Below are 24,997 nucleotides of genomic sequence, written 5' to 3' on the forward strand. Positions count from 1 at the left end.
ACTCAGCATCGAGCAGGTCCTCCCCCCGGACTGGGAGCTGGAGTCCTCTCAAACCAACCTCCTCTGCCGTCAGATACATGCTCATAGCCTCAGCAAAGAAGAGAAAAAGAAACGGGGCAAGAGGACACCCCTGATGGACTGATCTGGTCAACTCAAAACTCGGCCCCGTCTAGAATTACTTTAGACCGTTGATAACCACCTTTTTCTTTGTCCTTGCCTTTGTCATGAGCTGCAAAGGCCTGATCACTGCCACGAACCATGGAAGACTTGTTCTTCCTAGTTTGAAGCAAACTCACCAACTCCTCAAACTTTGAAGGCTCTGGATTAGCCCTCATAGACAACATAAGAGAAGTATGGAAAGTCAAATAAGATTCTGGCAATAATTGCAAAGTCATGGATATGAGTTCCTTCTCAAGAATGACCTCATCGATATTGAGCAGCTGCGCCAGAAGATCTTGGATCTTGGTAAGATGATCGGCCATACTGTCACTATCACTCATGTCCAAGTTCTCAAGCTCTCTCTTGAGACATGCAACTCTGGCCACATTCTTTGCCTGATACATAGTCTCAAGTACATCCCAAGCTCTCTTCGAGGTCTTGCAAGACTTGATATGTGGAATAATAGATCTATTGATAGACAAGGAGATCAACGCCATAGCTTGGGCATCACGGGTATCCCATCTCTTCTACTCTTGAGTAGTAGCAACAACAGTAGGAGCAGCTACATGGGCACCTCGCTCACCCCTTTGAGGAGTGGCAGGAGCTACATCTGTTGGACGTAATCTTCACCATTTTACATAACCCCAAAGGCCTTTAGCCACGGAGCATGTGTACCTGATTTATAACGTGTACAGCATAGCAAAGCAAAGCTCATGAGTTTGAGAAAGAGACACACAGAGAAGAGATCCCCATCTCTATGCAACACCTCCCAACCAGCTCTATTGCCATCTCTCCTCCATATCCTGGTTCACAGCAGAATCATGTTACAAAACAAACACAAGAAAAATACGTTACAAAACAAGCAGAAGAAAAACATATAGAAATATTCAAAGGAAAACATGTTAAAAACCAAGAAAAATGAGTTGAAACTACACTAACCACCCTGCAGCCCGAGTTCCTGTCAGTGGGACTCTGATTTGGCTGGCTGTAGTAGCCCTGAGAGGCAGTGCAGTTTACTGAGGCTGCTGGGAAACTCCTCCATATGGTTGAGGCTATCTAGGGTACTCTTGAGCTGATCTTTTAGAAGGCTGTCAGTTGGCCGAGAGGTTGGCCAGGACGTTGTTGAGAGGGACGTGTGGAAGAGAGGAGAGAAGAAGAGATGCACTTTATTTTCATTGCAAAAGAGCAAGAGGGAGATTTTTAATCGTTTTTCTTCTTTTTTCTTTTTGCCACATGGGTTAATGTGGGCTCATGCTTTTTTTCGGTGGTCTTACGAAATAAAAATAACAAGCATTGCTATTTTTTTTAAAATTCATTCACTCTTCATGTTTTGCAATAAAGGTGTTACACCACACTAACGTCAGCTGCTATTGGAGATTGTATTAGAATATTGGAACATAAGTTGACCAGAAAAAAAAGTTGATGCCAAGTGGTTATTGCACCACGTTTTCTAGCTGGGAGAGCCAGTTTGAACCCTGATTCTCCTCTCCAAAAAAAGAATTCATCTATACGGGATAGAGACTTCCTTTATTTCTGAAAATATCAAGATACAAGTAATCAATGAAATTGTGGTAGTGCTCACAAAATGCATGCCGCCTTGTACATTGTAATTTAAGTTTTAGTTAAGTTGATTGAACTTGATAGTGAGGTTGACAATGGTTTTACTATTTTCTGGTCTCATCTTCTCCATGGCTAGTGGCATTATATTTTACTGTTGGATTGTTTGTTTACAGGAGTGTCAGCAAAGTGAATGATGAATGGTTTGCAGATGAAGAAGGGGTGCGCAATAATGTTGGGCTGCTTTGCAAACCTTCATCTCAACCAATATATGATAGCAGAGATGTAAGTGGTAAATCTATGGCAGTGCTAATATTGGTGCTTTTTGTTGGGATTAACTGTGTAACCTCGGCTGGTTTGGGTGCCTCTCTTCTTGGTGGCTGGGTATGTAACTACTATACAATTAAGAAGAGTCATTTATTGTTTGTTTGAAAAAACTATTGCAGCTTACTTGTGGAATCTGCTTCGAGTCTCATCCTCCAGAGAGAATGAAGGCTACTGTTTGTGGACACAATTTCTGTAGTTCATGCTGGACGGGTAAATAAAAAGGACATAGTTTCCCGAAAGAAAATAAAAAAGATCTTAGAAAGTGGAAATATCATTTCATAATCCTAATTGGTCTGTTAGCTCTTACACTTTTACTCACATTGGGATGCAGGCTATATCCATACAGCTATAAATGATGGACCTGGATGCCTTACTTTACGGTGCCCTGATCCCTCCTGTAATGCTGCCATTGGTGAAGATATGGTTCTTTCTTTAGTAGCAGATGAGGACCGGATGAAGTATACCCGCTATGTCTTGAGATCTTATGTAGAGGATAATCGAAAGGTTTGTTTATGATCTCAATTCAATTTGTTGTTAATCTCTCCATTTGCTGTGTATTTGCTCCAAATACATCATCTTTATTGATTTGAGTGACTTCTCAAGGATTGTAATATGGGATTTATCTTGCAGACAAAATGGTGCCCTGCTCCTAATTGTGAGTTTGCTGTGGAGTTCATGCCGGGAAGCGGGCCATATGACATTGTTTGCAAGTGCAGCCATAATTTTTGCTGGAATGTAAGTATTTTTGCAGGTGATTTCATGCTACTGCAAAGAAGAATCAGCTCAAAAACTTCATGAAGCACACTACTGTAGCAGTAGTGGATTTTTCTTCCAAAGCATTGCCATTGAATCAGGTAGTTGTGATTTGTGAAGTGTTTGGAGGAGGCCCACAGACCGGTGGACTGCGACACAGTTGCCAAGTGGATATTGAAAAATTGTGCAGAATCGGAGAATATGAACTGGTGGGTATCATCGAGAATTGTTAGCAATCCATGATAAGGCTGGTTACACAACTATTCCTGCTTGCCAGCAGGACCCATCTAGGCCGCTCGCTAGGGATCAACAGCTTGCAATTTTTCCTGTTCAGCTCCCTGCCCGTGGCTTTGTGGGTGGGGATGTTGTGTAACCAGCCTAAGTTCTGGGTTTTTTACAAGATCCTTTTACAATAAGTTTTATAACTGCTTTGACTCCAGGTATTTGTGCCCATATATATGCAGTATGACTACTGCACTATAAAAAAGCTGTTGTTTGAATTATTGACTTAAAATCATGCGAGTCTGTGACAATTATTCACGATTCTTGACTTAAACTCATGCAAGTTTGTGACAATTATTCAGGATTCTTGCCAATTCAAAGCCATGTCCCAAGTGTAAGCGGCCAATAGAGAAAAACCAAGGCTGCATGCATATAACCTGTACACCACCTTGTAAATTTGAATTTTGCTGGTGAGCTTTGAATTCATCTTTGTTTTGTAGGTGCTAAATGTAATGTAAACATTCAACATTTTTTGAAGGGAATTAATTTTCATTTTGTAACTCAGGTTGTGTCTGGGGGCATGGTCCGAGCATGGCGAAAGAACTGGCGGTTTTTATGCATGCAATCGATATGAAACTGCCAAGCAGGAAGGCGTGGTAAGCTTACATTTAGTTGATGTATTCATATTGTAGTTATGGGAAATGGCCAAAGTGAGCATCCATTTTGGGGAATTTATACCTCCGAAACACGCTTCAGCTATTTCCATTTCTGAATTGGCATATTTTGGCCGGTCCTGATGAAACCTGATGGCAGTATGATGAGGCTGAGAGAAGAAGGGAGATGGCTAAGAATTCTCTAGAACGATACACACATTACTATGAACGATGGGCTACGAATGAATCAGTTAAGATATATCCTTGTATATTTTTACTTTTCAAGACTTTAGTAGAATTTTAGTATTATTATTATTTGTTTTTGTTAATGCTTCTTAAATAGCACAGGTTGCCCTAGATTAATTAGACTTTTCTTCTTTAATCAGTCCAGGGCAAAGGCGGTTGCGGACCTCCAGCAAATGCAGGCAGTGCAGGTTTGTACTGCTTCGTGCATACCACATACCTATGTTGGCAGCTCTTTTGGAAAAATTACTGACTAAGGTGCGGTTCACAAACGGTTGCTAGTCAAGGAGATCTCCGGGGACTTGAACAGCTGGTCTGTAGAATTGCTTTAGTTGGGCAGGAGAAAGCGTTAACAAGTGTTTGCCCAATTGATCTTAAGCACTAAATCTGCTGCATGCCACTTGTGGAGTACGACGGCTATCTTTTCTTGCTTAAACCTGTTCAGATTATCAGAGCTTTTCATCATTGGTTGCCAATGTTTGGATGGGCTTCGAGCTGCTGTGAGATGTCAGATGGGCTTTGAGCTGTTGTGAGATGTCAGATGCAAATAGCCTTTCTGTGTCTGTGAGCTGGAACACCAGCTTGGACTGGCAAGGTGGTTGTCTGTTCCCCTTTGTGAATGCCAATCTGCCCACTATTGAGAAGCAAACTGCCAAAATGTCGTCGAGCTTTCTGCCATCCGCTTGCGTCTGCTTGTGAGCCACACCGAAAGAAAACTTTTTCTTTCAACCCTTTGCTGTTGTTTATGCCTGCTCATGGTAGTCTTTTTCGGCTAATGGATGTTCGATTGGTTGTGATAAAGGATTTTATTGCATGAAATCCAGGGCTGCTTCTTGCATAGTTCTTATAAGAGACTTATGCTTGCAGATTGAAAAGCTGAGTGATAAGCAGTGCCAGCCAGTATCGCAGCTCAAGTTCATAACAGAAGCCTGGCTTCAGGTAACTGCCAGTGGGTGAATCGATGAACTAAAATAAAAGAAATCATCGAAGTCAGCTATAGGGGAATGACTTGTTTCTGTTCTTTATACTGTCATTTGTGCCCTTTCTACTTTTTTTTCTTTTTTCCTATTTTGGTTACAGCTCTCCATACATTGTATGATTAGTTATGTTATGAGGTTGGACTGCATTGCCAGGAAAGATTACTTATTTGGTGCCAATTGAAATGAGAATGTGGAGAAATCAGTATCGAGCTGGAGTTCCCCCTCGTAGCATCAGCGCACCCCCACCCTTCGTGTCTCATGAAAACCAAACAACCCCCCCACACCCGACCTGCCCCTTAGCAGCGGTTGCGTCCTCCGCTTCTGCGCTCTTCCATCCCGGTTCTTGCTAGCTTGTGTTTGCTCGAGAGTGACCCTTGTTTCCCCTCCTTCCGTCCTCTCTAGAGGACTCCCTGGCAGTTGCTTCACCCACCCTTGACCATTAATGCAATTAAACACTTAAATTGGCCACAGCCTTAAACGTATGCCACTTAATTCCACAAAACTAGAAAAGGGAGAGGTGCAAAAATAACACCACATAGAGGCCGGAATGGGATGACCCCCCTTGGAGTATTTTATTAACCAAGGAGAAAAATATCATGTACAAGCTTTGAGGGCCTTAACCCTCCCCATGGGCGATGTCGGATTATCCATGTGCAACCATCATTTGAACATACACACAGGCTATCATCAAAAGAAGCCCCAAAATACCATGAATGTGTGTAAACCACCTCTTCCTGTGTGGGTATTGGTCTTCCCCATCACTATGGGTCTTCAAGATGCCGTATGTGATAGAAAAACTAAGCAAATAATACTTCCACATATACCATAAATCCAAAACACCGGTGAAATACAAACTCCAGCAACTATAAAACTTGTGTAGAACAATCCAGACAGCTTAAGGCACCATCTTAGGCACTATGAACAAGTCGGGCAGCAGCACCATGGGCAACCAAAACAGGACGGGGAATCACCAATAGAGCTGATACAGCATGTACATTATTAGAACAATAGGTACACAATTTGGAGCAATAGGTACATGGGTTGGTACATTAGGTACGTAGGTGGTACAACAAGTACAATGGTTTGTATAGCAGGTACAATAGTGATACAACAGGTACATTGGTTGGTACAACAGGTCCATTGGCTGGTAAAAGTACAATGGTTGGTGTACAACAAGTATAGTGGCATGTACACCTGATATAGCAATAATACCGCCATAGAAAAGCTAGAGAGGAAGAGTATCCTTTTGTAAAGGAAAGTAAAGTAGTGTAGAGATTCTCCATAGAGTGTTGTAGACAAGAATGCGAGTAGCCAACATGGTAGAGGCTAGTTTGCAGCAATGGAGCCGGCTCAAATGAAGAGCGAGGGCTCCAATTTATAATTTGGGGCTCTCATGAGCTAGAATGGCAAGTAAAAGCTATAATGACAAGTGGAGAGCCGAGATGAGAAGTGTGAGGACACTTGTCTAACTTCGATCCACGATCTTGCCACATGTCACAATTTAAGAGATGCCCTCCCCAAAAAACTTGGGTGCCCATCTTAAGTTGTCCACCTGTTTCAAAACTGTGCCCGGTCCATGTTTTGTAATCCATAATTCCATTAGGCCAGCACCCTACAGGTCGCATAGCTGCCGCAACTCTTCCTCTGACTGACTGCATTGCTGCAGTCAGCACTTGCCGCCGCCTTTCAAAATCTGCCCCGCTTACATCATCCCTTTTCTGGTTGCTGGCTGCGCATCACCTCTCTGACCTAGCCGACCTGCTCCACCTCATCTGGCCGTCCTGCTGGCAAGTTGCATCCACCTCCTGGAAACCACCTTGACCTGCACGTAACCACTCCTGGCTGCATAGGAAAGGGTGGCCTCACTCCGCCCTTCATCTCATGGTTGGTGGTTGCAGTCTGCAACAGTTGCAAACATAGGTTTATGCATTAATATTGTTTTGGACCAAATCACAATTTTCTTGCAATTCTTGTTCATCATGTGTTTGATTTAATTGCTATATTTCTTCTCTCAAGGAGCTGTGCAAGCTTCCTTACTTTCTTAATGTTGTTTACGGCCCATTGCCACACAGGGTTCACATAAAATAAGGTTACGCTTATACCTAGAAAGTTCCATGCCCAATCATGTGCTCTGAGGCTGTTATAGATTGTCTTGAATTATACATTTTTTTTTGTGTGTGTGTGTGTGTGTGTGTGTTTTCTCTTGGATGCTATCCCTCATCATGGCAGAGTTTGCTTCAGTATGTATGAAGGCTTGTCTACTAATGTGGACATATGTTTATGCATGAACTTGCACCTCCTCTTGGGTGCTGATGACGTGAGTAGCATTGCCATAGCATGTAGTCTGTGCTGTGCATGATGGAGTTGATGGTTTGACAGTTTGTAAGCAGACACTCATGGAGTTAAGATGTCACTTTGGTTTTTGCTAATTGCGCTACACCTTGAAGAAGTCTATTTTGAGTGCGTAATGTCTATATTCTGGAAGCCAGTTGGGAGATTTATATGTTGTTGATATGGCTTTTTTGGTTTGACAATATTGTGTTTGGGTTCATAATTATTAGGCTCTACAATGTGCCACAGATAGTAGAGTGCCGCCGGGTGTTAAAATGGACTTACGCCTACGGCTACTACCTTCCAGAAAACCAACATGCAAAGAGACAGTTCTTTGAATATTTACAAGGTAGGCTTTACTTGCATCCTTAACAATGAGTTTTTGGATTTCTACTGGTGCTAACTTTGACAAGTTTATACATCAAAATTTTATCAATGAAAAGATATTTGATTCAAGCCCTTTTCCTCCCTCCCTTGTTTCTAGGTGAGGCTGAGGCAGGGCTAGAAAGGCTGCATCAATGTGCAGAAAAGGATCTGCAAATTTATCTGGAGGGAGATGTATCTAATCCTTGTTTCAATGATTTCCGGACCAAACTTGCAGGACTTACCAGGTAGTGAAACCAAACTTGTTATTCTGTCAAAGTTTTTGCATTCACGATTCGGCACATATATTCTCCCTCTTCTTTTTGGGAATTTGAGAGGGTTTATTGTGGTTTGTATTGATTGATTGAGCTATTATGAGCAATGAAATAGATAAACTTAAAGAGGAGCAAAGGTAAAACATAGACACCAAATCTGTAAAGTTGGGAATGTTTTCCCGAGTCTGAATAGACGTCTTAAACGCCTTGTATTGTGGCCCGAGTGTGCAGCCTGGACAAGACTGCAAGAGCAGGCAATTTCCGGCAGCCAAATAACTAGCTATGTACATAATGTGGATTAATATTTAGGGAATGGTTTGCCTGGATTTTTGCACGTGGTTGTTTGAAGAGAAAATAACTGTTGAAAATCTCACAGATTGTAATGAAAAATTCTTTGGGGAGCAATTAAATGCTTTCCCCTTTTTCCTCAAAAAGTCTGCTGCTGTGACACCAGTTCTTCCTTTTGCAGTGTAACAAAAACCTATTTTGAAAATCTAGTGCGAGCACTTGAAAATGGTTTGGCAGATGTCAACAACTCCAAAGGTCCAGTTAAGGCGGGCTGCAGCTCTAAGGGATCGGGCAGCTCTAAAGCAAGGGCGGGAAGAATGAAGGTTGGGAGCTCGAAAATGGGTTTGAGCAAAACAGGTGATGACAGTAGTCACTGATAGTGTAGTCAGGGTGACTTCAAGTGTCACTTCGGATGGGCGTCCGTGTGTGCCATGTGTCACTTCTGATGGGCATCTGAGTGCCATGTGACCCTTCTTGTAGGCATTTGCATGTGCCATGTGCTTTTTTCCTATGGGCAGCATCGTTCTTTTGAATTCCCAAGATTTTGTTCATATTGGCTACCTCAAAAGCTGAGAACAAGCCATTTCCTGTCTGCTCATGAGCTTTCATCTGCTCAGGTGTTGTCTCTGTGAAGCTAAAGGTTTAAGTCTTTTTCTCTCCTCTCATTTTCGAACGTTTCCTATCAAAGTAGGGCTCATTGGTATACGGAGCACCTGGGACCAAGATGAAGTGTGTTTGGCCCATCATATTTATAAATACCAACCTGGATGTATCCTTGAAAAGTCACTAATGCTGAAAAATAGGTCCAGAAGCTTGGGCCTGCAGCACACATTGTACAGTCTTCTCACATTGTATTATGAAGGTTTCTCTCACCAGAGTACCTCCTGCTAATGTATCAAGGAAACTCATCACGATCTCTAGGTGAGGTTCGTTATGTGGGTGGGCTTGGGTGCAACATGGACAACAATTCTGGTGGGGGTAGGGGAGCTTACAGCAAATTAGCTGCTTGGCATACTCTCCTATGTTAATTTTACGCTGGCTTGGTTTTTGAATGAAGTCTTTGCTTGTGCCGTTTAGTTTTGAGCGCAAACTACATTAAGTGTCGGTTGCACGCTACATTACAAATATTGTTTTTTAATGGATTGGTTGCAAATTTTGTACTGTCTCAGAACACGCATCATTTTCTTCATAATGGCTAGTATATGAGATGCAAAGTCAAAAATTTCAGGCTTGAGGTATATGCTTTAATGACATGCTAGCTATTGTAATTTCTACTTTGTGTTTGCTAACTTTTGAGTGCACTTTTCCTCCACTGTTAATATAGCTTATCTTTTCAAACCTTGGTCCTTACTTTACTAATGTTTTTTTTAAAAGGGTCTATAGCAAAGGGGACACATAAGCTTCCTTATAAGTCTTAAACTTTTCTTGTACCTTTATATAAGCTTCCTTACATGTGCCTCATCCAATTTGGATTAGGCTCTCCTATGCCCTCATTGTCCTTTACCAAGTGTAATGCACCTATTATAATTGTATAAATCTTTGTAGGTCTTCCTTATCTTGCTAAAAGTTTGCTTTTTTTGTCATGTTGCATCTACTCAAGCTCTCAGGGTTTTATGTACACTCGAACCTCTTGTTGTTTTACACACTATACGTCTATTAGCAATCTACCCATTCATCATCAATGATTGTCTTACATGTGTATACAAGGTGGAACTAAAGCCTCACCTTTAAAGTCGTTGCTTGTGGGGCTCGTAACGATTTGAGTTGTGGTTGTGTACCTTGCCTTCTCGAATAGTTTGATGAATGATTGCTTAGATTTTGGATTCCTTTAATAGGTGTTTTGATTTTAGCTTTCTTTCTTGATGTTGATCTTTACCTTTACTTGACTCTAAATGTTTCTTGTGTTCATTACACATTTATTGATTCGTATTACTTATTATTTATTTTTCTACCAAGTTTATTGTGACACCAGGAGGCATTGACACTTGTCTTCCCAATTCTTGAAGTCATGGTCTCTAATTCATGCCTTTTTGATTGATGGTGGTAGGCAACACATCCTTCTCGTTAATAAATGAGTCTATAGAAGCACTAAGTTTGGTGGTATTCAAGCTTTTCATAAGTCTTTGTACTCTCATAGTCCCTACTTGAATACAAGAGACCTTTGTAGCTAGCTTACTTTTGTCATTGATTTTCTAGTTTAGTTTGCATTCAAAGTTACATTATTTCTATTTCATTAAATGCTCATTTCTTTAAGTCTCTCTCTCTCTCTCTCTCTCTCTCTCTCTCTCTCTCTCTCGCGCGCGCGCGCGCACTCACACACTACGAAAACTTTAAAGCTAGGTAGGTCTATGATTGAAAACCTTAAAGCTGAGTAGCTCTATGATAAAAAGCCTTAAAGTTATGGTTCCTATTAATTTGAAGCCAACCACCTGGAAGAGAAAGTGAAAGAAAAAAACATGCAATAAGAAGGTCAACAGTCAATTGACTCAAATGAATTATTTATGGGCACCATGAGCTCCTTCATTCTAGCATTCTATTGCTATGAAAGAAATAGGAAAAGGAAGCTATGCAATGAGTAGGTTGATAGTCAATTGACTCGAAATATTATTCAATGGTACCATGAGTCCTTTCTTTTTGCATTCTACCACTAGATAGAGGAAGAGGAAGAGGAAGAGGAAGCCACATAATGAGAAGATGCACCTTTGAGAGGGGGGTTGTGCAGGGCAATATAAGAGAATGGGACTCGTTCGTTGAGTTGAAAAAAAGGATGAATTAAAATATAGTCTCTAAACCTTTATTGTTCTTCTATTCTAAGTTCTTCTTAATCTACCTTATTCATTAGGACATTAAAAGTTGTATGAAGGTATGTTTCTTGTTACTATTCCTTAGTTCTTTTTTGCTAATTGTCTCTCTTCGGCATTAAAAGCTGTATGAAGGTTTGTTTCTTGTTACTATTCATTTGTTCTTTTTTGGTAATTGTATTTCTTGCATATGAACAATAATTTGTAATCCATTTCTCTTCTAGTTCTCATGATATGTATGGTAGTTTTAATCTTCAAAATGGTTTTTCCTAAGGTGTATATACACCCATTATTATTAAAAGGTTTTTAGGAAGTCTTCTTTAACTTTGACACCATCAAAGTCCATCTTTAGGTGCTTTATGGGTTAAAATACAATGTGCATAATAAAAAATGAATGTACCATAAGCGTATCGATATTTAATTAGGCATGCTAAATTTCCTAAGATTTCTTGTATTTTCTTTGTGAGAGATTCTCCTAATGAGTCCCTCATGTCAATTTAATTATTTTTTATTGAGTTACACCTTTGATATACTAAGGTTCAATAAATTGTCTCCTTAGTTAGATTGAGAATATAACATGGTCAAGGATCTTGTCCTATGGTCTTTTTAACAAGGTTCAATTATACATGTGTAAGAAGCCATAAGTCATACTTGGATTACATGATGCCACGTGATGTTTTTTTTGAAGAGAGATAAATGGAGAGGATAGAATAAAGAAAATTAAAAAAAGAACCTTTGGATTGTCCAATGTGAAAGCTTGGATTTTAGATCTATATAACATGCATCTTGTAACACAAGATCTCCACAAGATCAAGCATATCTTATATACTTCATATTAAAAAGAAGAGAAATATCAGATGTACTTCATTGTCATCACCTTAAAATAATCCAAATGTCAGAAAGGTAATCTTCACAAAAGGTTACAAATTTCATTTTCCTCTTTCACTCCCATCTTTCATTTCCATCGTCTTTTGTTTTTTCGTCTTTAATTTTCTCCGCTTTTTTTTAATGTGGAAATTGATTTCGTTGTAAATTTCACACAATGCTTCAACCTAGTAGAACCACATTCTGGTAAACTTTTAGCAAGTTTGGATAAACATACATAAAGATATTCATAGATTATTGTGGCATTGATTTAAAGCCCTTCCTTGCAAATTGGTTCATTAATCAAATATTGGAGTGAGAGGAAGGTATGGAGGACTTTTCATTTGTCAATTATATCTTCATTGATGTATAAGCTGTGTTTATATTAGAGGCACACATCTTGCTTTCTTACTATAAACTGGCTATTGTTTACTCTACATGACATTATTGTACTTCCTTTAAACCTTTCTATTAGAAAAACTTTGTGATATTAAACAACAAAGGCGTTAAGCATCCAAAGGTTAGTGTAGATTGTTTATTTAGATCTTTGTTGTTTTTCTTCTCCTTACTTTAGGGCCTTCTCAACTTCATCTTACTTTCATTTTTTGTTCTAGATATCTCAAATAAGAGAATCAAGTATTAAGTATTGACACCATGGAGGTTTCAAACAAAAAATGTGAGGAGGGAGAGTGGATTCCACATCACAGTAAGAACTCATGGGTGTTTATGTAACCAAGCACTCGGGGTACACTTAGGGTTAAGTGGAGAGACACCAATGATTTGTCAAAGTATTGGAAAGGTAGAATTTAAGATTTCAAATGTCTAAGTGTAATATCATGGAAATTCTTGCTCGACATGTTTACATGCACAACCAAACAAACTCCTAATATTAGTATAAATCTTATCTATTTTTTAGTCAAGAACTATTATATTTTTAAATTTTTTGTAACATATGTTTTGATTTTTTAAGATCTGTATTCCTCTCTAATTTTCAAGAATTATAGCCATTGGATTATTTAATTCTCAAAATCGCTATTTTTCATGCTAAAATTGATCGTCTCCTATATGAGAACAAGAATGCAAGTGCCTTGCACTTCTACATTGGCTAGTCTCTTCAGTGGCTTATTCCCAGCATAGACCTCGTTGTAACTTGTAGGCTCAAGCTTATTCATGATGTGTAGGCCTCAATGAAACCTAGCATTGCCTCTCAGAGAGGATGTTATCTTAAAGTTGGTTCTTTGTTAACCCATGGCGGACATTGCGACATACTATATTTTACGTCATTAATTTAAATATTCTGAGTCATGGGCCGGGCTTGTCGGCACCATATGTTAAGGATGAAGGGATTGGGTGATCGCCGATGAGAGGCGCACCTTGGATATCAGTAGGATAAGGGTTAGGGTCGGCCGGCCATGTATGGGCGCCCAAGTGTGAACGGCCAAGTCACCTATATGAGTCAAATGTAACCCTAAAATCCTCATTCTCATGTGTTGTGAATACAAGAGTGCTCTTGCCTTATCTCTTTGGTTTCCTTCTCCTGCGTGTGTGTGAGAGAGAGAGAGAGAGAGAGAGTGAGAGAGCGATCGAGCACACTGTGTAGCGGCACGGCGGCGGCGGTGAGGCGGTAGCGCGGCGACGGCGGCTCCTCCTTCACGGCTGCAACGCGGGAATCCTTCAAGGCGGCAGTTAAGCGGTGAGTGACACACCTTTTTGCATTCTGTTTTGAGCTTCCTTCCCTGGTTGTATGCTTGCAGCCATTCGTGGCTCGCATACGGTGTCCGGCAAGTCCCCAGCTACGACCTGTGCGGCAAAAGCGCACATTTTTGGCGCCGCTGCCGGGGAGTTGCCCTGCACCAAGCTCCAGTTTGCAGCTCGGCTGCTGCGGCGTGAAGTTTAATTTACACTACTGTAGGAAAGGCGTCTGTGTTGCTGTTGTGGTGTTTCTGTGGTTTTCAATCTCTGTTTCTGCAAGTTGTCTTCTGCATTTCTGTTTCTTTTTGTTATTTTTCCGCTCTGCGTGTGGGCGTGCATTCTGTTATCTGGTTTCCGCGTGTGAGGGATTTCTGAATCCCCAGATCTGTGCTGTGTGTGCGAACTGCACCGCGGCCAAGGCTGAACCCTAAGGAAACCCTAGAAAACTTATCTCACAAAAAAAAATAGAAAATAAAAAATAAAAAAAATTATAAAAAATAAAAAACAAAAAAATAAATTTTATTTTCAAAGAAAGAACCGAATGTGTGGAGAGGAAAGATTTTCTAATTGGAGAAAAAAATTTTGAAAAGAAAGAACCCCAATTGACCCACGACCCACGACCCACGGCCCCGGCCCCGGCCTCGGTCTCGGTCTTTTGATATATATATATAGGAGAGTGAGCCTCCATAGCTTTCTCTCAAGTGAGAGCTTATGGGAAGTTGTGCCCTATATGTAGCCCACTCCCCAAGGAGTAAAGTGAGCATGTGGGATAAAGCCCTCACCCTTTCCTCCACAAGCAAATAGGCTTTTGCCCTTTTCCCCCAAAGGAAACGGACTGTTTTGAGGACTACAGGAGCTCTAGATAGGCGAACACGGTGCTGTAAAGCACACTAGGACCCTTTAAACGATACGCTCGTTTCGAGCTATCACACGCCCTAGTCCAAGTTCGACCGTAGGTAAGGGGGTCAAAAACGGGCTAAAAACAACACAAAAACAAGTAAAAACGGGGTGCGAAACACCTAAGAAACCACTTGTGTGAGTTTCAAGGGTAGTTACCAACGCACGTAGGGTACCCACGTCACATGCATCTACGCTCTGGTCGGGTGCTGGAGTCTGAGCCACTAGAAAGCGTTTCAGTCTACGCAGGCTCACACCATCCCTCCACGTTGGCATCTTGGCCTTCGGCTGGAACCCAAGGGAGTGCAACCCAAGATCCACGAATAGTGGATAGTGACTCATCCTCTGACTCAGAAGCCATGGAAGGGCACCCTACCAAGAACCCTGAGGAGACAAGCCAAAACATGCCAGTGTGGGCCCCACAGCCCGGATCTAGCATGTTTAGTCGTTTAATAGAGACCTTTAGTAGAGCTACACGCTCTGAGCATGCGACAAGCGAAGTAAATGAGGAAGGAGGGGTAGTAGATTCGCCATTCACATCTTATGTGGACCCTACCCTCCCAAAGAGTGTCCATGTGGATATTCTACCCACTTCGTTTAATGAGGGCCCTACTGAGCTACCACATTTCGATGCTCTTCCTAAAGTAGAGGTCCCTAGAAGCCAATCCATAAGAAGTGACATTGCGTCCACTTCAAGAGAACCGTTTGGCACACCAAGTCTAGATGGGATATTTCTCAATGAAAATTGGGAATATGATCTACACACAGAGACTCTAACGGACCTATACACGGGTTACACATACCATGTAGGTTGGTTAGAAGTCCTACGATCTACATCTAGCGCCACTAATCTAGAGGAGCAACAACACATGATATGTGAGGTGATTCATAGAATTATCCAAATTGAGAGGCAAAATAGGGGAGTGGACCTAGTTTCCACTGGCCCTATGAGGTTTTTGGATACGGGCAAGGCCAAACAACCAACCCTATCACAATTGGAGACTCCCTCGGTGAGTCCCATAGACCCTTCATATGTTGTTTCACCTGGAGTCTCAATGCAGGTTGAGCCCACGAGTAGTAACTTTAGTTTTCCAACCTTGGCTCAACTTTCCATTAAGGAATCCGCAATGCCTACCCCAATGATGAGCATGACAGAAAGCGCACCTGTTACCACTGTAGTTAGTACGACACCACTACCTAGTGGAACAGTACCTACAACAGTGCGTGGCAGTGCCTATCGGCCTTATGTACCTATTGCTACTCATGCTCATGTAGCTCCTACGCCTCCTAGTATGCCAATGGCGTATGCTCCAAGACTGCCTTATCATAACCATTATCCAAGGGGAGCTAGGCCTAGCCACATATCATATCCTACGTCATTTGCCAACTTACTTAGACCAACGCCAACTCCTATCAGCCAGGCTATCCCAGAAGTGCTTCCACCAGCTATGCCTGCTCACCTAGGTGATCTCGCAGCGTTTGCTCAGACGATCGGACGATCTATTGCGGAAAACATGCGGGGTATGCCTGAGAGAGAACCTAGAAGCAAGGCAGTACAAGTGGCTAAGCTCACTCAAAACTTCAGTGGTAACGAGGATGTTAGGAAGCACATTGAAGTCTTTGAGCACGTGTGTGATTCCTTGGAAGAACACAATGAGCTGCATAAGTGTAAAGCCTTAGGCTTAACCTTGAGTGGGAAGGCCGGAGATTGGTATCGAACCTTAAGGGTTGAAGAGCGCACTCACTACCCCACTCTCAAGAGATTGTTCTTGAAAGAATACATACGTGAGGGTGTGCTTTGGGGAGTAGCATCTCAACTCCAAAAAGCTGAACGCGAGGAAGGGGAGTCAGTGAGAGACTTTATAAGTCGATTGAAGCATCTAAATTCTCGCTGCACTCCCGATGAATGCTTCAATAACAACCAACTCCTCGATAGATTCATCCGAGGATTGCGCCACGAGGACATTTACAATGGCCTAGTCATTAGAGGTCTTACAACGTGGGAAGCAGTCACTGCCAATGCAATCCAGTTAGAAGACAACTTGATGATTGCAGGTAAAAAGGTGTCTTCAGAAACAAAATCCGTTAGTTCGCAAGTATCTGGGCACGAGCCAATGACGGTAAAACCTATTACCAAGGAGCCCAAGATATCTGAAATGTCTGTGACCGACCTTACTAAGGCTCTCCAAGAATACTTTAGGGGTAATCGAGCTCCTCAGAATAGCCATATGTACCCAAGGAGAGAGCAACAATGGTGTTCGGTGTGCTTAGGACCACATAGCACGAGTGAATGTCCCACATTCAGAGTCAAATTCAATGGGAATTGCAATGCATGTGGTAAGTATGGCCATCAATCTAAAGATTGCCTAACACTTAAGCGAATGTTGGCAAACCAGGCACCACTAGCTTGGTCAAACACACCTCAAGTACCCGCGCTAATGCCTGCACAACCTATCGAGCAACCGTCACAGCACATAGTTCCAAGGAATCCGAATGTAGTCCAGTCTGTGCCGTTACCACCGCCAGTGCTAGGACCACAACCTCCACATCCAAGGATTACCCCAATAAACCAGATGGGTTGTGAGTCACATAGTGCATGTGGGGATTATGAAGAGGAGATAGACCCTACTGCTCCATACGGGATTGATACGTTGGAAATGATTCCCCAGTACTACATGGAGGATCATTTCGGGCAAGTTAAGCCTGTATATCAAGCGGCTGCTCTCGCCACAAGAGGGCAAAACCTTAATACCTTGGCGAGGAGACCACCTCTTCAATGCTATGAGTGTGGTGGACCGCATCGTGTAGCAGAGTGCCCTAATAGGCTACAGAAGATCTCTACTCAGATGCAACCAAATCAAGCGAGCACATCGGGAATGCCGGTACTTACATGCAATCGTTGTGGCATAGATCATTTGATCGCACAATGTCCACATAATCCTAATGCACCCAAGATTACGCCATTGAATTTGGTTGAGGTCACCAACCAAGCACGAAGAACCACACCCGTTGTACCCGCGAATGTAGTTACACGGTCAATGCTTCAAAATCAAAACTACATTCTTGAAGAGAGGGATACTGCATCAATCGCTCAGGCAAAGAAAAAGAAAACACGGCGAAAGAGATCGCTTAATGCCACAAGCTCCAAGCCCAGTTCAAAGACTAATATAGGGACAGGAGACGACCCCGTGTATATGAATGATCCTGAAGACGATTCTGATTCAATAGAAACCATGGGGACCAAAGCCACTACCTTAAGGGAGGAACCCACACGGGAGCTCAATGAAGGGGAATCAAGCGAGTACATAAATAAGGGAAAACAGAAGGAAACTTCCTCGGCCCCACAACCAAGTCAGTTAATGCCCTCTCGACCACCCAAACTGACTGAGACTCCCCAAGACAAGCCACGTGGGCCAAAAACCCTCAAGAAAAAGATTGGAACTTACCCAAACCCAGTTGAGCAGATTGAACAAGTACAACACTTAAGGGGTTTGGTGGAAGAAACACAAAGAGAACTAGAGCCAAACCCGAGAAAAGTCAAAATTTCAGACACAGTGTTTCCTACGCAAGTTCAGCCTCACCGGAACCATAAACCGTTAGCTATACCGAGTATCATTCGGGAAGAAAGTGAGGATAGGACATCCGGAAGTGGGCAAACACCCTTCTTGCTGGAAAGAATGTTTAGTGAGGGAATGCCTGACCCCATCGAAGAGGAAGTGATTCCATCTTCACCAGTCCCTAGTCAAGGGGCGATGTCTCGAAAAGTACCGTTGAATGTGTCCAAGCTAATGGATTTCATGTCCTCTGAGATCAGAACCACGATCATATCCAAATTATACGGAGATCCTGAGCTATTCTTAGCTCTTCGAGCATTTCTCAATGGAGAACTAAAGGCGGGGCTACCACAATTTGCAAATATGGATAGACCCGACATGCTTCAAGATGAAGGGGAACATTGGGATCTACAACCCAACCTAGATGAAGACTCGGTCGTGGAAATACCTATGAACAAGTTGGGACAGTACTTTGAAGGTGACGAATCTAATGCCACCCTCCCCATTACTACCAAGGGATTAACTCTAAAGGGAATCCTTGATGGTGGTGCTGGAGTGAGCATTGTGACTAAAAACTGTTGGGAATCCATGGGGAGACCTCACCTCGAAGTCACAAACATAGTGGTTAAGATGGCAAATGGAACTATTGCTAAACCTATTGGAATGTTAAGAGACCTTAAGATCAAGGTTCTGGGATACAAGGTACGACATACCTTCATTGTAATGGATTTCTCCAAGCATCCTATGTCATATCAAATGATCTTAGGACGTCCTTTCATGAGGGAAGCACAAATGGTGCATGACTGGTCGAAAAACCATGTCTATCTACAATTCCAGGACTCTGTCATTCGAGTTGATCTTGAGAATGGTCGTGCGCATCCCTTAGGAAGCAAGGTTATCATTGATAATCGATCGGATACCACTGTTCACTCTGCCCCATTAAGGTATTGCTATACATGCAAAAAAGAGACTGATGATGGGAAGGATTCTCCTTACATGGATGTCCTACCGGGTATGACTGAGTCGGATAACGTGGATTGGGTACACTTAGCGGCAACCATAGACACATGGGGAAATAGAGGCACAAGCTGGGTAACACCTGACGGGCAAGATATGCCACCGTTAGTGCCAATGAACATGATAGGTGTTATGCACTTGACTCCTGATGATGAGAACGTGGCAAACTCCACTGACACTGAAAGTAGCGAAGACTCTGACCAATGCAACTCTGAGTATGAATCTCAAGAAGAAACTGACCCTGAGCCTGATGGAGAAAATGAATCAAATATTCACCCAAATGTGGAAGCAAGGTGCTCAAGGCCTAGGACAGTGGCCTCCTGCAGTTCATCCGAAAGTGAAGATCGACCAAGTGAGTCCGAATCGGATAGAAACAAAAATCAAAAACTTGGTAAGAAGAAAACGAGACATAAGCGCCAACGCTATCGAGCTAATGTACGAACTACAATAAACAAGGAGCGATCCACTGCAGAATGGCTTAGTTATGTAGGAGCCATTGATGCTCATCGGAAGATAGCGGATAATTGGGGACAATACCTCCAAAGTGTCATGTGGTGTATTCCGCAACCTCATGACGTCGCCCAATTAGAAATCGAAGAGAAGCCAAAACTAAGTCGTACTGCAAGAAGGCGACAAAACCAAGAGTTGGCTCAGCAGCAAAAGGAAGCGGAATTGAAAGAAAAAAGTCTGGCACAACAGGAACCAGTAGACTTACACCCCGCACCCGAGCATTTCAAATCATTCACCACAGGGGAACGTAAAGTAGTCTACACAAAAGCCCAACGAACGCCTACCAATGGGAGTAGCGGTGTCTACGATGGCCCTGCGGTAGTTAAGGAGATAGACTTAGCAGATCCGGGTGAGGAGTCTAAACCAGTTTATATTGCTCAAGACCTCACCAAGGCGGAAGAAGCTGCACTTACGAAGCTTCTTAAAGAATTCAAGGACATATTTGCTTGGACATATCATGATATGAAGGGTGTTCCACCCTCGGTGGTGCAACACACGATTCCAATGATTAGCACTGCTAAACCAGTCCAGCAACGTCCCTACCCAATGAATCCTAAGTACGCAAAGATTGTACAAGAGGAAATTGAAAAGCTGGTAAAATGTGGATTCATATATCCTATTGAGCACTCAGAATGGGTTTCTCCGATAGTCATCGTACCAAAGAAGAATGGGAAACTCAGAGTGTGCGTTGATCTCAAAAAGGTTAATGCAGCCACCAGAAGGGATCATTACCCCTTGCCATATTCTGAACATGTGCTTGAAAGAGTGGCAGGCAAGGAGGCATATAGCTTTTTAGATGGGTACTCGGGTTACAATCAGATCACAATTGCAGACGAGGACCAAGCTAAAACAGCATTTATCACAGAGTTTGGAGTGTTTGCCTTTCGCGTCATGGCTTTTGGCTTGACCAATGCACCTGCAACATTCCAACGATTGATAAACACGGCCTTTAAGGAATATCTAAGGGACTTCTGTGAAGCTTTCTTAGATGATCTTTGTGTTCATTCCTCGTGGGACGAGCACTTGATGTGTTTACGAAAAATATTTGAAAGGTGTAGATTATATCGCATCTCCTTGAATCCTTTCAAATGCCAATTCTGGGTTAAACACGGAGTTATCTTAGGGCATATAGTGTCCAAAAATGGGATTTCCACTGACGAGAGTAAAATCAAGGTCATTCTGGAATTACCCCCACCCACCAACTACAAGGGAGTCCAACGCTTTATGGGCCACGTTGGTTATTATCGAAGGTTTATTCTCTTCTTCGCCGAGATAGCTCGACCATTGTATAAGCTTCTCATCGAGTTTATTTGGACCGAAGAATGTGACCGTGCCTATGAGCTATTAAAGAAGGCCTTGGCGAGTGCTCCAATCTTGAGAATGCCTAACTGGGATTTACTCTTCCATGTGCATATTGATGCATCAAACTTTGCTATTGGGTGTGTGTTAACTCAACCTGGAGAACACAAGCTAGACTACCCCATTAGCTTTGCCAGTCGCCAGTTGAACGATGCTGAGATGAACTACACCACTACGGAGCGAGAAGGGTTGGCAATGATATATGCAGTAAGGAAATTTCGTTATTACCTCCTTGCCACCAAGTTTGTTTTCTATGTAGATCATCAAGCATTGTTGTATCTGGTAAACAAACCATGCTCCACTGGAAGAATCACACGATGGCTATTGATTCTTCTTGAGTTTGATTTCACTGTTGTTGTGAGACCTGGCAAAAAACATGTTATGGCTGATCATTTGTCTCGCATACCTAATGGTGAGGCTCCTACGGGGGTTGATGATGACTTACCAGACACTTCCCTGTTCATGGTGGAGACAATGCCTGAATGGAGTGAGAAGATTGTTAACTTTTTGGTTAATGGCTTTCCACCCAAGGAGCTTCGTAAAGATCTAGCTCGAAAGCTGATCAAAGAATGCGAACCCTATTGCCTGATAGCCGGGACTCTTTATAAAAGAGGAAAGGATGACGTTCTTAGGCGTTGTGCCCGAGAGGATGAGTATCTATACATTTTACAAGAGGCACATATGGGCGTAGCCGGTGGTCACTTCTCAGGAGACTTAACTGCGCGAAAGATCTTACAATCAGGGTATTGGTGGCCCACTATGTTCCAAGACGCATCACTCTTTGTGAAGGGTTGCGATGAATGCCAACGATATAAGAAACCCCAGAGGAAAGATCAGATGCCCCTACATCCAATCAAAGTAAACCAACCATTTGAAAAATGGGGTTTAGACTTTGTAGGTCCAATTAGTCCGGCGGCCCGAAACACACAATCTCGCTATATTATTGTGGCCACTGACTATATGACCAAATGGGCTGAAGCGAAAGCGACACGTAAGGCAGATGCGAGGACAACAGCCAAGTTCCTCTTTGAAAATATAATCACACGATTCGGTTGTCCTTTTGAACTTGTGAGCGACAATGGTACGCATTTTATAAATGAAGTGATTAAGGAGCTCACAACAAATTTCATGATATCGCATCATAAATCTACTCCTTACTATCCGCAAGCGAATGGCCAAGCCGAGAGTACCAACAAGACTTTAATCTCTATTTTGACAAAGACAGTTGAAGCTCATCGCACGGATTGGGATCTAAAGCTTACGACAGCTTTATGGGCCTATCGTACTGCGTACAAAGTGGCTATTAATTGCACACCATTCAAAATGGTATATGGCCAAGAAGCAGTCATGCCGTGGGAATTTGTCATTCCTAGTCTTCGTGTTGCTACTCAAGAGGGTTGGGATGGTAATCCCTTAGTAGAGCGTCTATATATCCTTGAGCGGCTAAACGAAGAAAGACAATTGGCTGTATACAATGCCCTTGTGGAGAAGGATAGAAGGAAAAAATGGTTTGATCGCCATCTAAAGGACAAGGACATCAAGGTTGGGGATAAAGTCCTGATGTATGGAGTGCGAAACGAAAAGAAAAAGCTCAAATATGCTGGTAAGGGACCGTATAGAGTATGTGAAATTACCCCGCAAGGTACCATCAGAGTGGAGACTCTCGACGGAGTTGAAACCATTGGATTCCTTAATGGGAGTAAGTTCAAAAGATACTATGACCCCCTGAGCCAAGAGGAGTTACATGCAATCCATCAAAAGAAGGCAGCTAAAGAACAAGCTGAGCTTAAAAAGATACAAGCGAAAGTCGAAGCCAAAGAACGTCAACAGCGTGCTAGGCGACAACGAGAAGCCAACTTGGGAATTACGCAAGTATTTTTCGAGGAAGCAGAGGAGGATGCACTGGAATCTGACCCACCTCTAAGATACCCAATTGAGTTACAGAGTCCTTACGGGGAGGTGCTGTATAATGCATTATTGGATACAGGAGCTCAACATAATTTGCTATCATATGGCGTGTGGTGTCAACTGGGAAAACCACCTTTAACCAAGAGTTCTATCCAAGTTCAAGGAATCAACAAGAAGAAAACCCCTGTATCAGGAATTCTGCACACTCCAGTTGCCTATGACAAGGGAACCATAATTCAAAGCTTTTTGGTTATGCCTACTGGTACCATGGGAGGGACTGTAATCTTAGGGCGCAAATGGATGATGGCCACCAAGTGCAATATCGATTGGGCAACCAGACAAGTCACAACGCAAGAACCAACACTAGGTCTGACCGCTCAAAATCCCGCACCTAAGTCATCCACTCAAATATTAGATAACGAAAAATCACAAAGTCCAGTGGCAAAACCATCTTTGATTGTTGGCCACCCCTCTAACGCTTCAATGCCAAGAGTGGAAACAGGCAAGGTGGTCCCTAAAGCTTCACTTACTATGCCAAAGAGTACATACAAATGGGTCCCCAAAGCTTCGTTAACAGCTACTTCCCCTGCTCAATCTCGTTCAGCCACCAAGAAGCCTCGTAAAAGGAAAGCAGCTACCCACCCGAGAAAGGGCAATGTAACATCGCGATGGATCCCTAAAAAATTATTAGTAGCCCAAGGGTACTATGAGGGAAATGACCAGATTTGGGTCCCTAAACATAAGCTGAATCCCTCTACATCACCTATAAAACCTTGCAAACCAATTGTTGCCACCCCAACGATAATTCAAGATCGTGGTAAGGGAAAGGTAACAGAGTGCTCCACACCACTTCTTCCAGAGTTAGTTTGGATTCCCAAACGATATCGATCATTACCACCTAGCTCAGGAAGGGGGGAGCCACATGAAGCTTCTAGCTCCTCATGCCAGGCACACGCTGATATAGAAGTTTCTACATGCTCTACACCTACTCTTGTCAACACCCAACAAAAAACTGATGAGTCTACGTCTCCCCTTGTAATAGTATCGTCGGAAACCATTTCCTCCATTCGTCAATGGAAGCGTACACTACCATCTCTACAATTGGATGTGGCCACAAGGGTCATAAAAAGCTATCTGCCCATATCACAACCTATGACCCGCTGGACAAATTGGTTCCAAGAGGCTGCAACATCATTGCAAATAATATGATCTACCCAAGGAAAGGGGGAGCATGTACTCATGCTCGACATTCTAATGCTTCCTCCTTAACCTTCTCCCCTGACCATGTAATTGCCAAATTCAAGGGGATGTATATATATAGCTTCATACATTTTTAAAAAATAAAAAAAAACAAAAACAAAGAAAAGAAAAACAAAAAATAGTAAAAAGAGCAAGAGCACAAAAAGAGGATAAATATCTGTATACAATCAAGAACTAGATTGACCTGTCTCACAAACCTACTGATGCTATATCTGTGTTTGCAGATATGGCAGATGCACGATCATCATACACTTCATCCACTCCCGCCTTTGATGAGAGGTATCATCTGTACCTTTCTCAGATATTTCACATGTGCTATCCTGTTATTGAAACTGAATGGGATCATATAGATGTACTGGCCAGAGAGGAAAATGTTGAAGAATTAGAATGGCTAATTCGCCTATTGACCATGACTGACCCCTACTCCGTAGAGGAAATATCCCCGATAGCCCAATGCTTTCCTTTTCCACAAGATGACTATCCTCGCATGGTTATATTCTTGATGAGTTTATGTGGATGGGAAAATGAAAAGGAAATATCTGACAATGATGAATGGACGGATGAAACTCATGGCACTACTGAGGTTGACTTTATTTGTTTGGATGATGCGGATAGAGGCTTAGCCTTAGGGCTAGAGCCAGGACTCTACAACATCCTCTTACCGTATTCTCAGTAGTAGTGTGGTGACTGATAGGTAGGTTAGTGTTTTCAAGTTTTTTCTAGTTTAGATTCCTTAAACGAGTCTTGAAATTTTCACACTGATGTGCCTCTCGAGGTATAGTGCTTGTTAGTTGATTGTACAGGTTAAAAAGTTTGAGGTGGGTTCGCTTCCATATCTTGAGACTGCCGCAACGATCATCAAAATATATCTACATCACATTGCAAGCTGTCTCATCAAATCAAGGAGATCTCCAATTAACAGGTGTAATTCTTCCATACCCACTCTCTTTCGTTTTTACTGTTCAATCAATTGCACAAACTATA

The 24,997-nt window shown here is 42.4% G+C and overlaps 1 protein-coding gene across 1 annotated transcript in view; it reads left to right on the forward strand.

Moving 5' to 3' along the window:
• The window catches only part of LOC147623963 (putative E3 ubiquitin-protein ligase ARI7), a 48,823-nt gene extending 39,437 nt beyond the window's left edge, over positions 1 to 9,386 (forward strand). The window contains exons 3-15 of the mRNA XM_086820625.1: positions 1,893 to 2,001; positions 2,163 to 2,253; positions 2,375 to 2,547; positions 2,674 to 2,778; positions 2,917 to 3,005; positions 3,381 to 3,488; positions 3,584 to 3,674; positions 3,832 to 3,921; positions 4,058 to 4,105; positions 4,782 to 4,853; positions 7,475 to 7,574; positions 7,710 to 7,836; positions 8,333 to 9,386. Coding sequence (XP_086676751.1) covers positions 1,893 to 2,001; positions 2,163 to 2,253; positions 2,375 to 2,547; positions 2,674 to 2,778; positions 2,917 to 3,005; positions 3,381 to 3,488; positions 3,584 to 3,674; positions 3,832 to 3,921; positions 4,058 to 4,105; positions 4,782 to 4,853; positions 7,475 to 7,574; positions 7,710 to 7,836; positions 8,333 to 8,528 — 1,399 coding nt within the window. The 3' untranslated portion in view covers positions 8,529 to 9,386. The remainder of the gene's footprint in view (positions 1 to 1,892; positions 2,002 to 2,162; positions 2,254 to 2,374; positions 2,548 to 2,673; positions 2,779 to 2,916; positions 3,006 to 3,380; positions 3,489 to 3,583; positions 3,675 to 3,831; positions 3,922 to 4,057; positions 4,106 to 4,781; positions 4,854 to 7,474; positions 7,575 to 7,709; positions 7,837 to 8,332) is intronic.
• The last annotated feature ends 15,611 nt before the right edge of the window (positions 9,387 to 24,997 follow it).

Source organism: Cibotium barometz, chromosome 26, assembly GCF_041138505.1.
Source record: "Cibotium barometz isolate CiBa-2024 chromosome 26, ASM4113850v1, whole genome shotgun sequence".
NCBI lineage: Eukaryota > Viridiplantae > Streptophyta > Polypodiopsida > Cyatheales > Cibotiaceae > Cibotium > Cibotium barometz.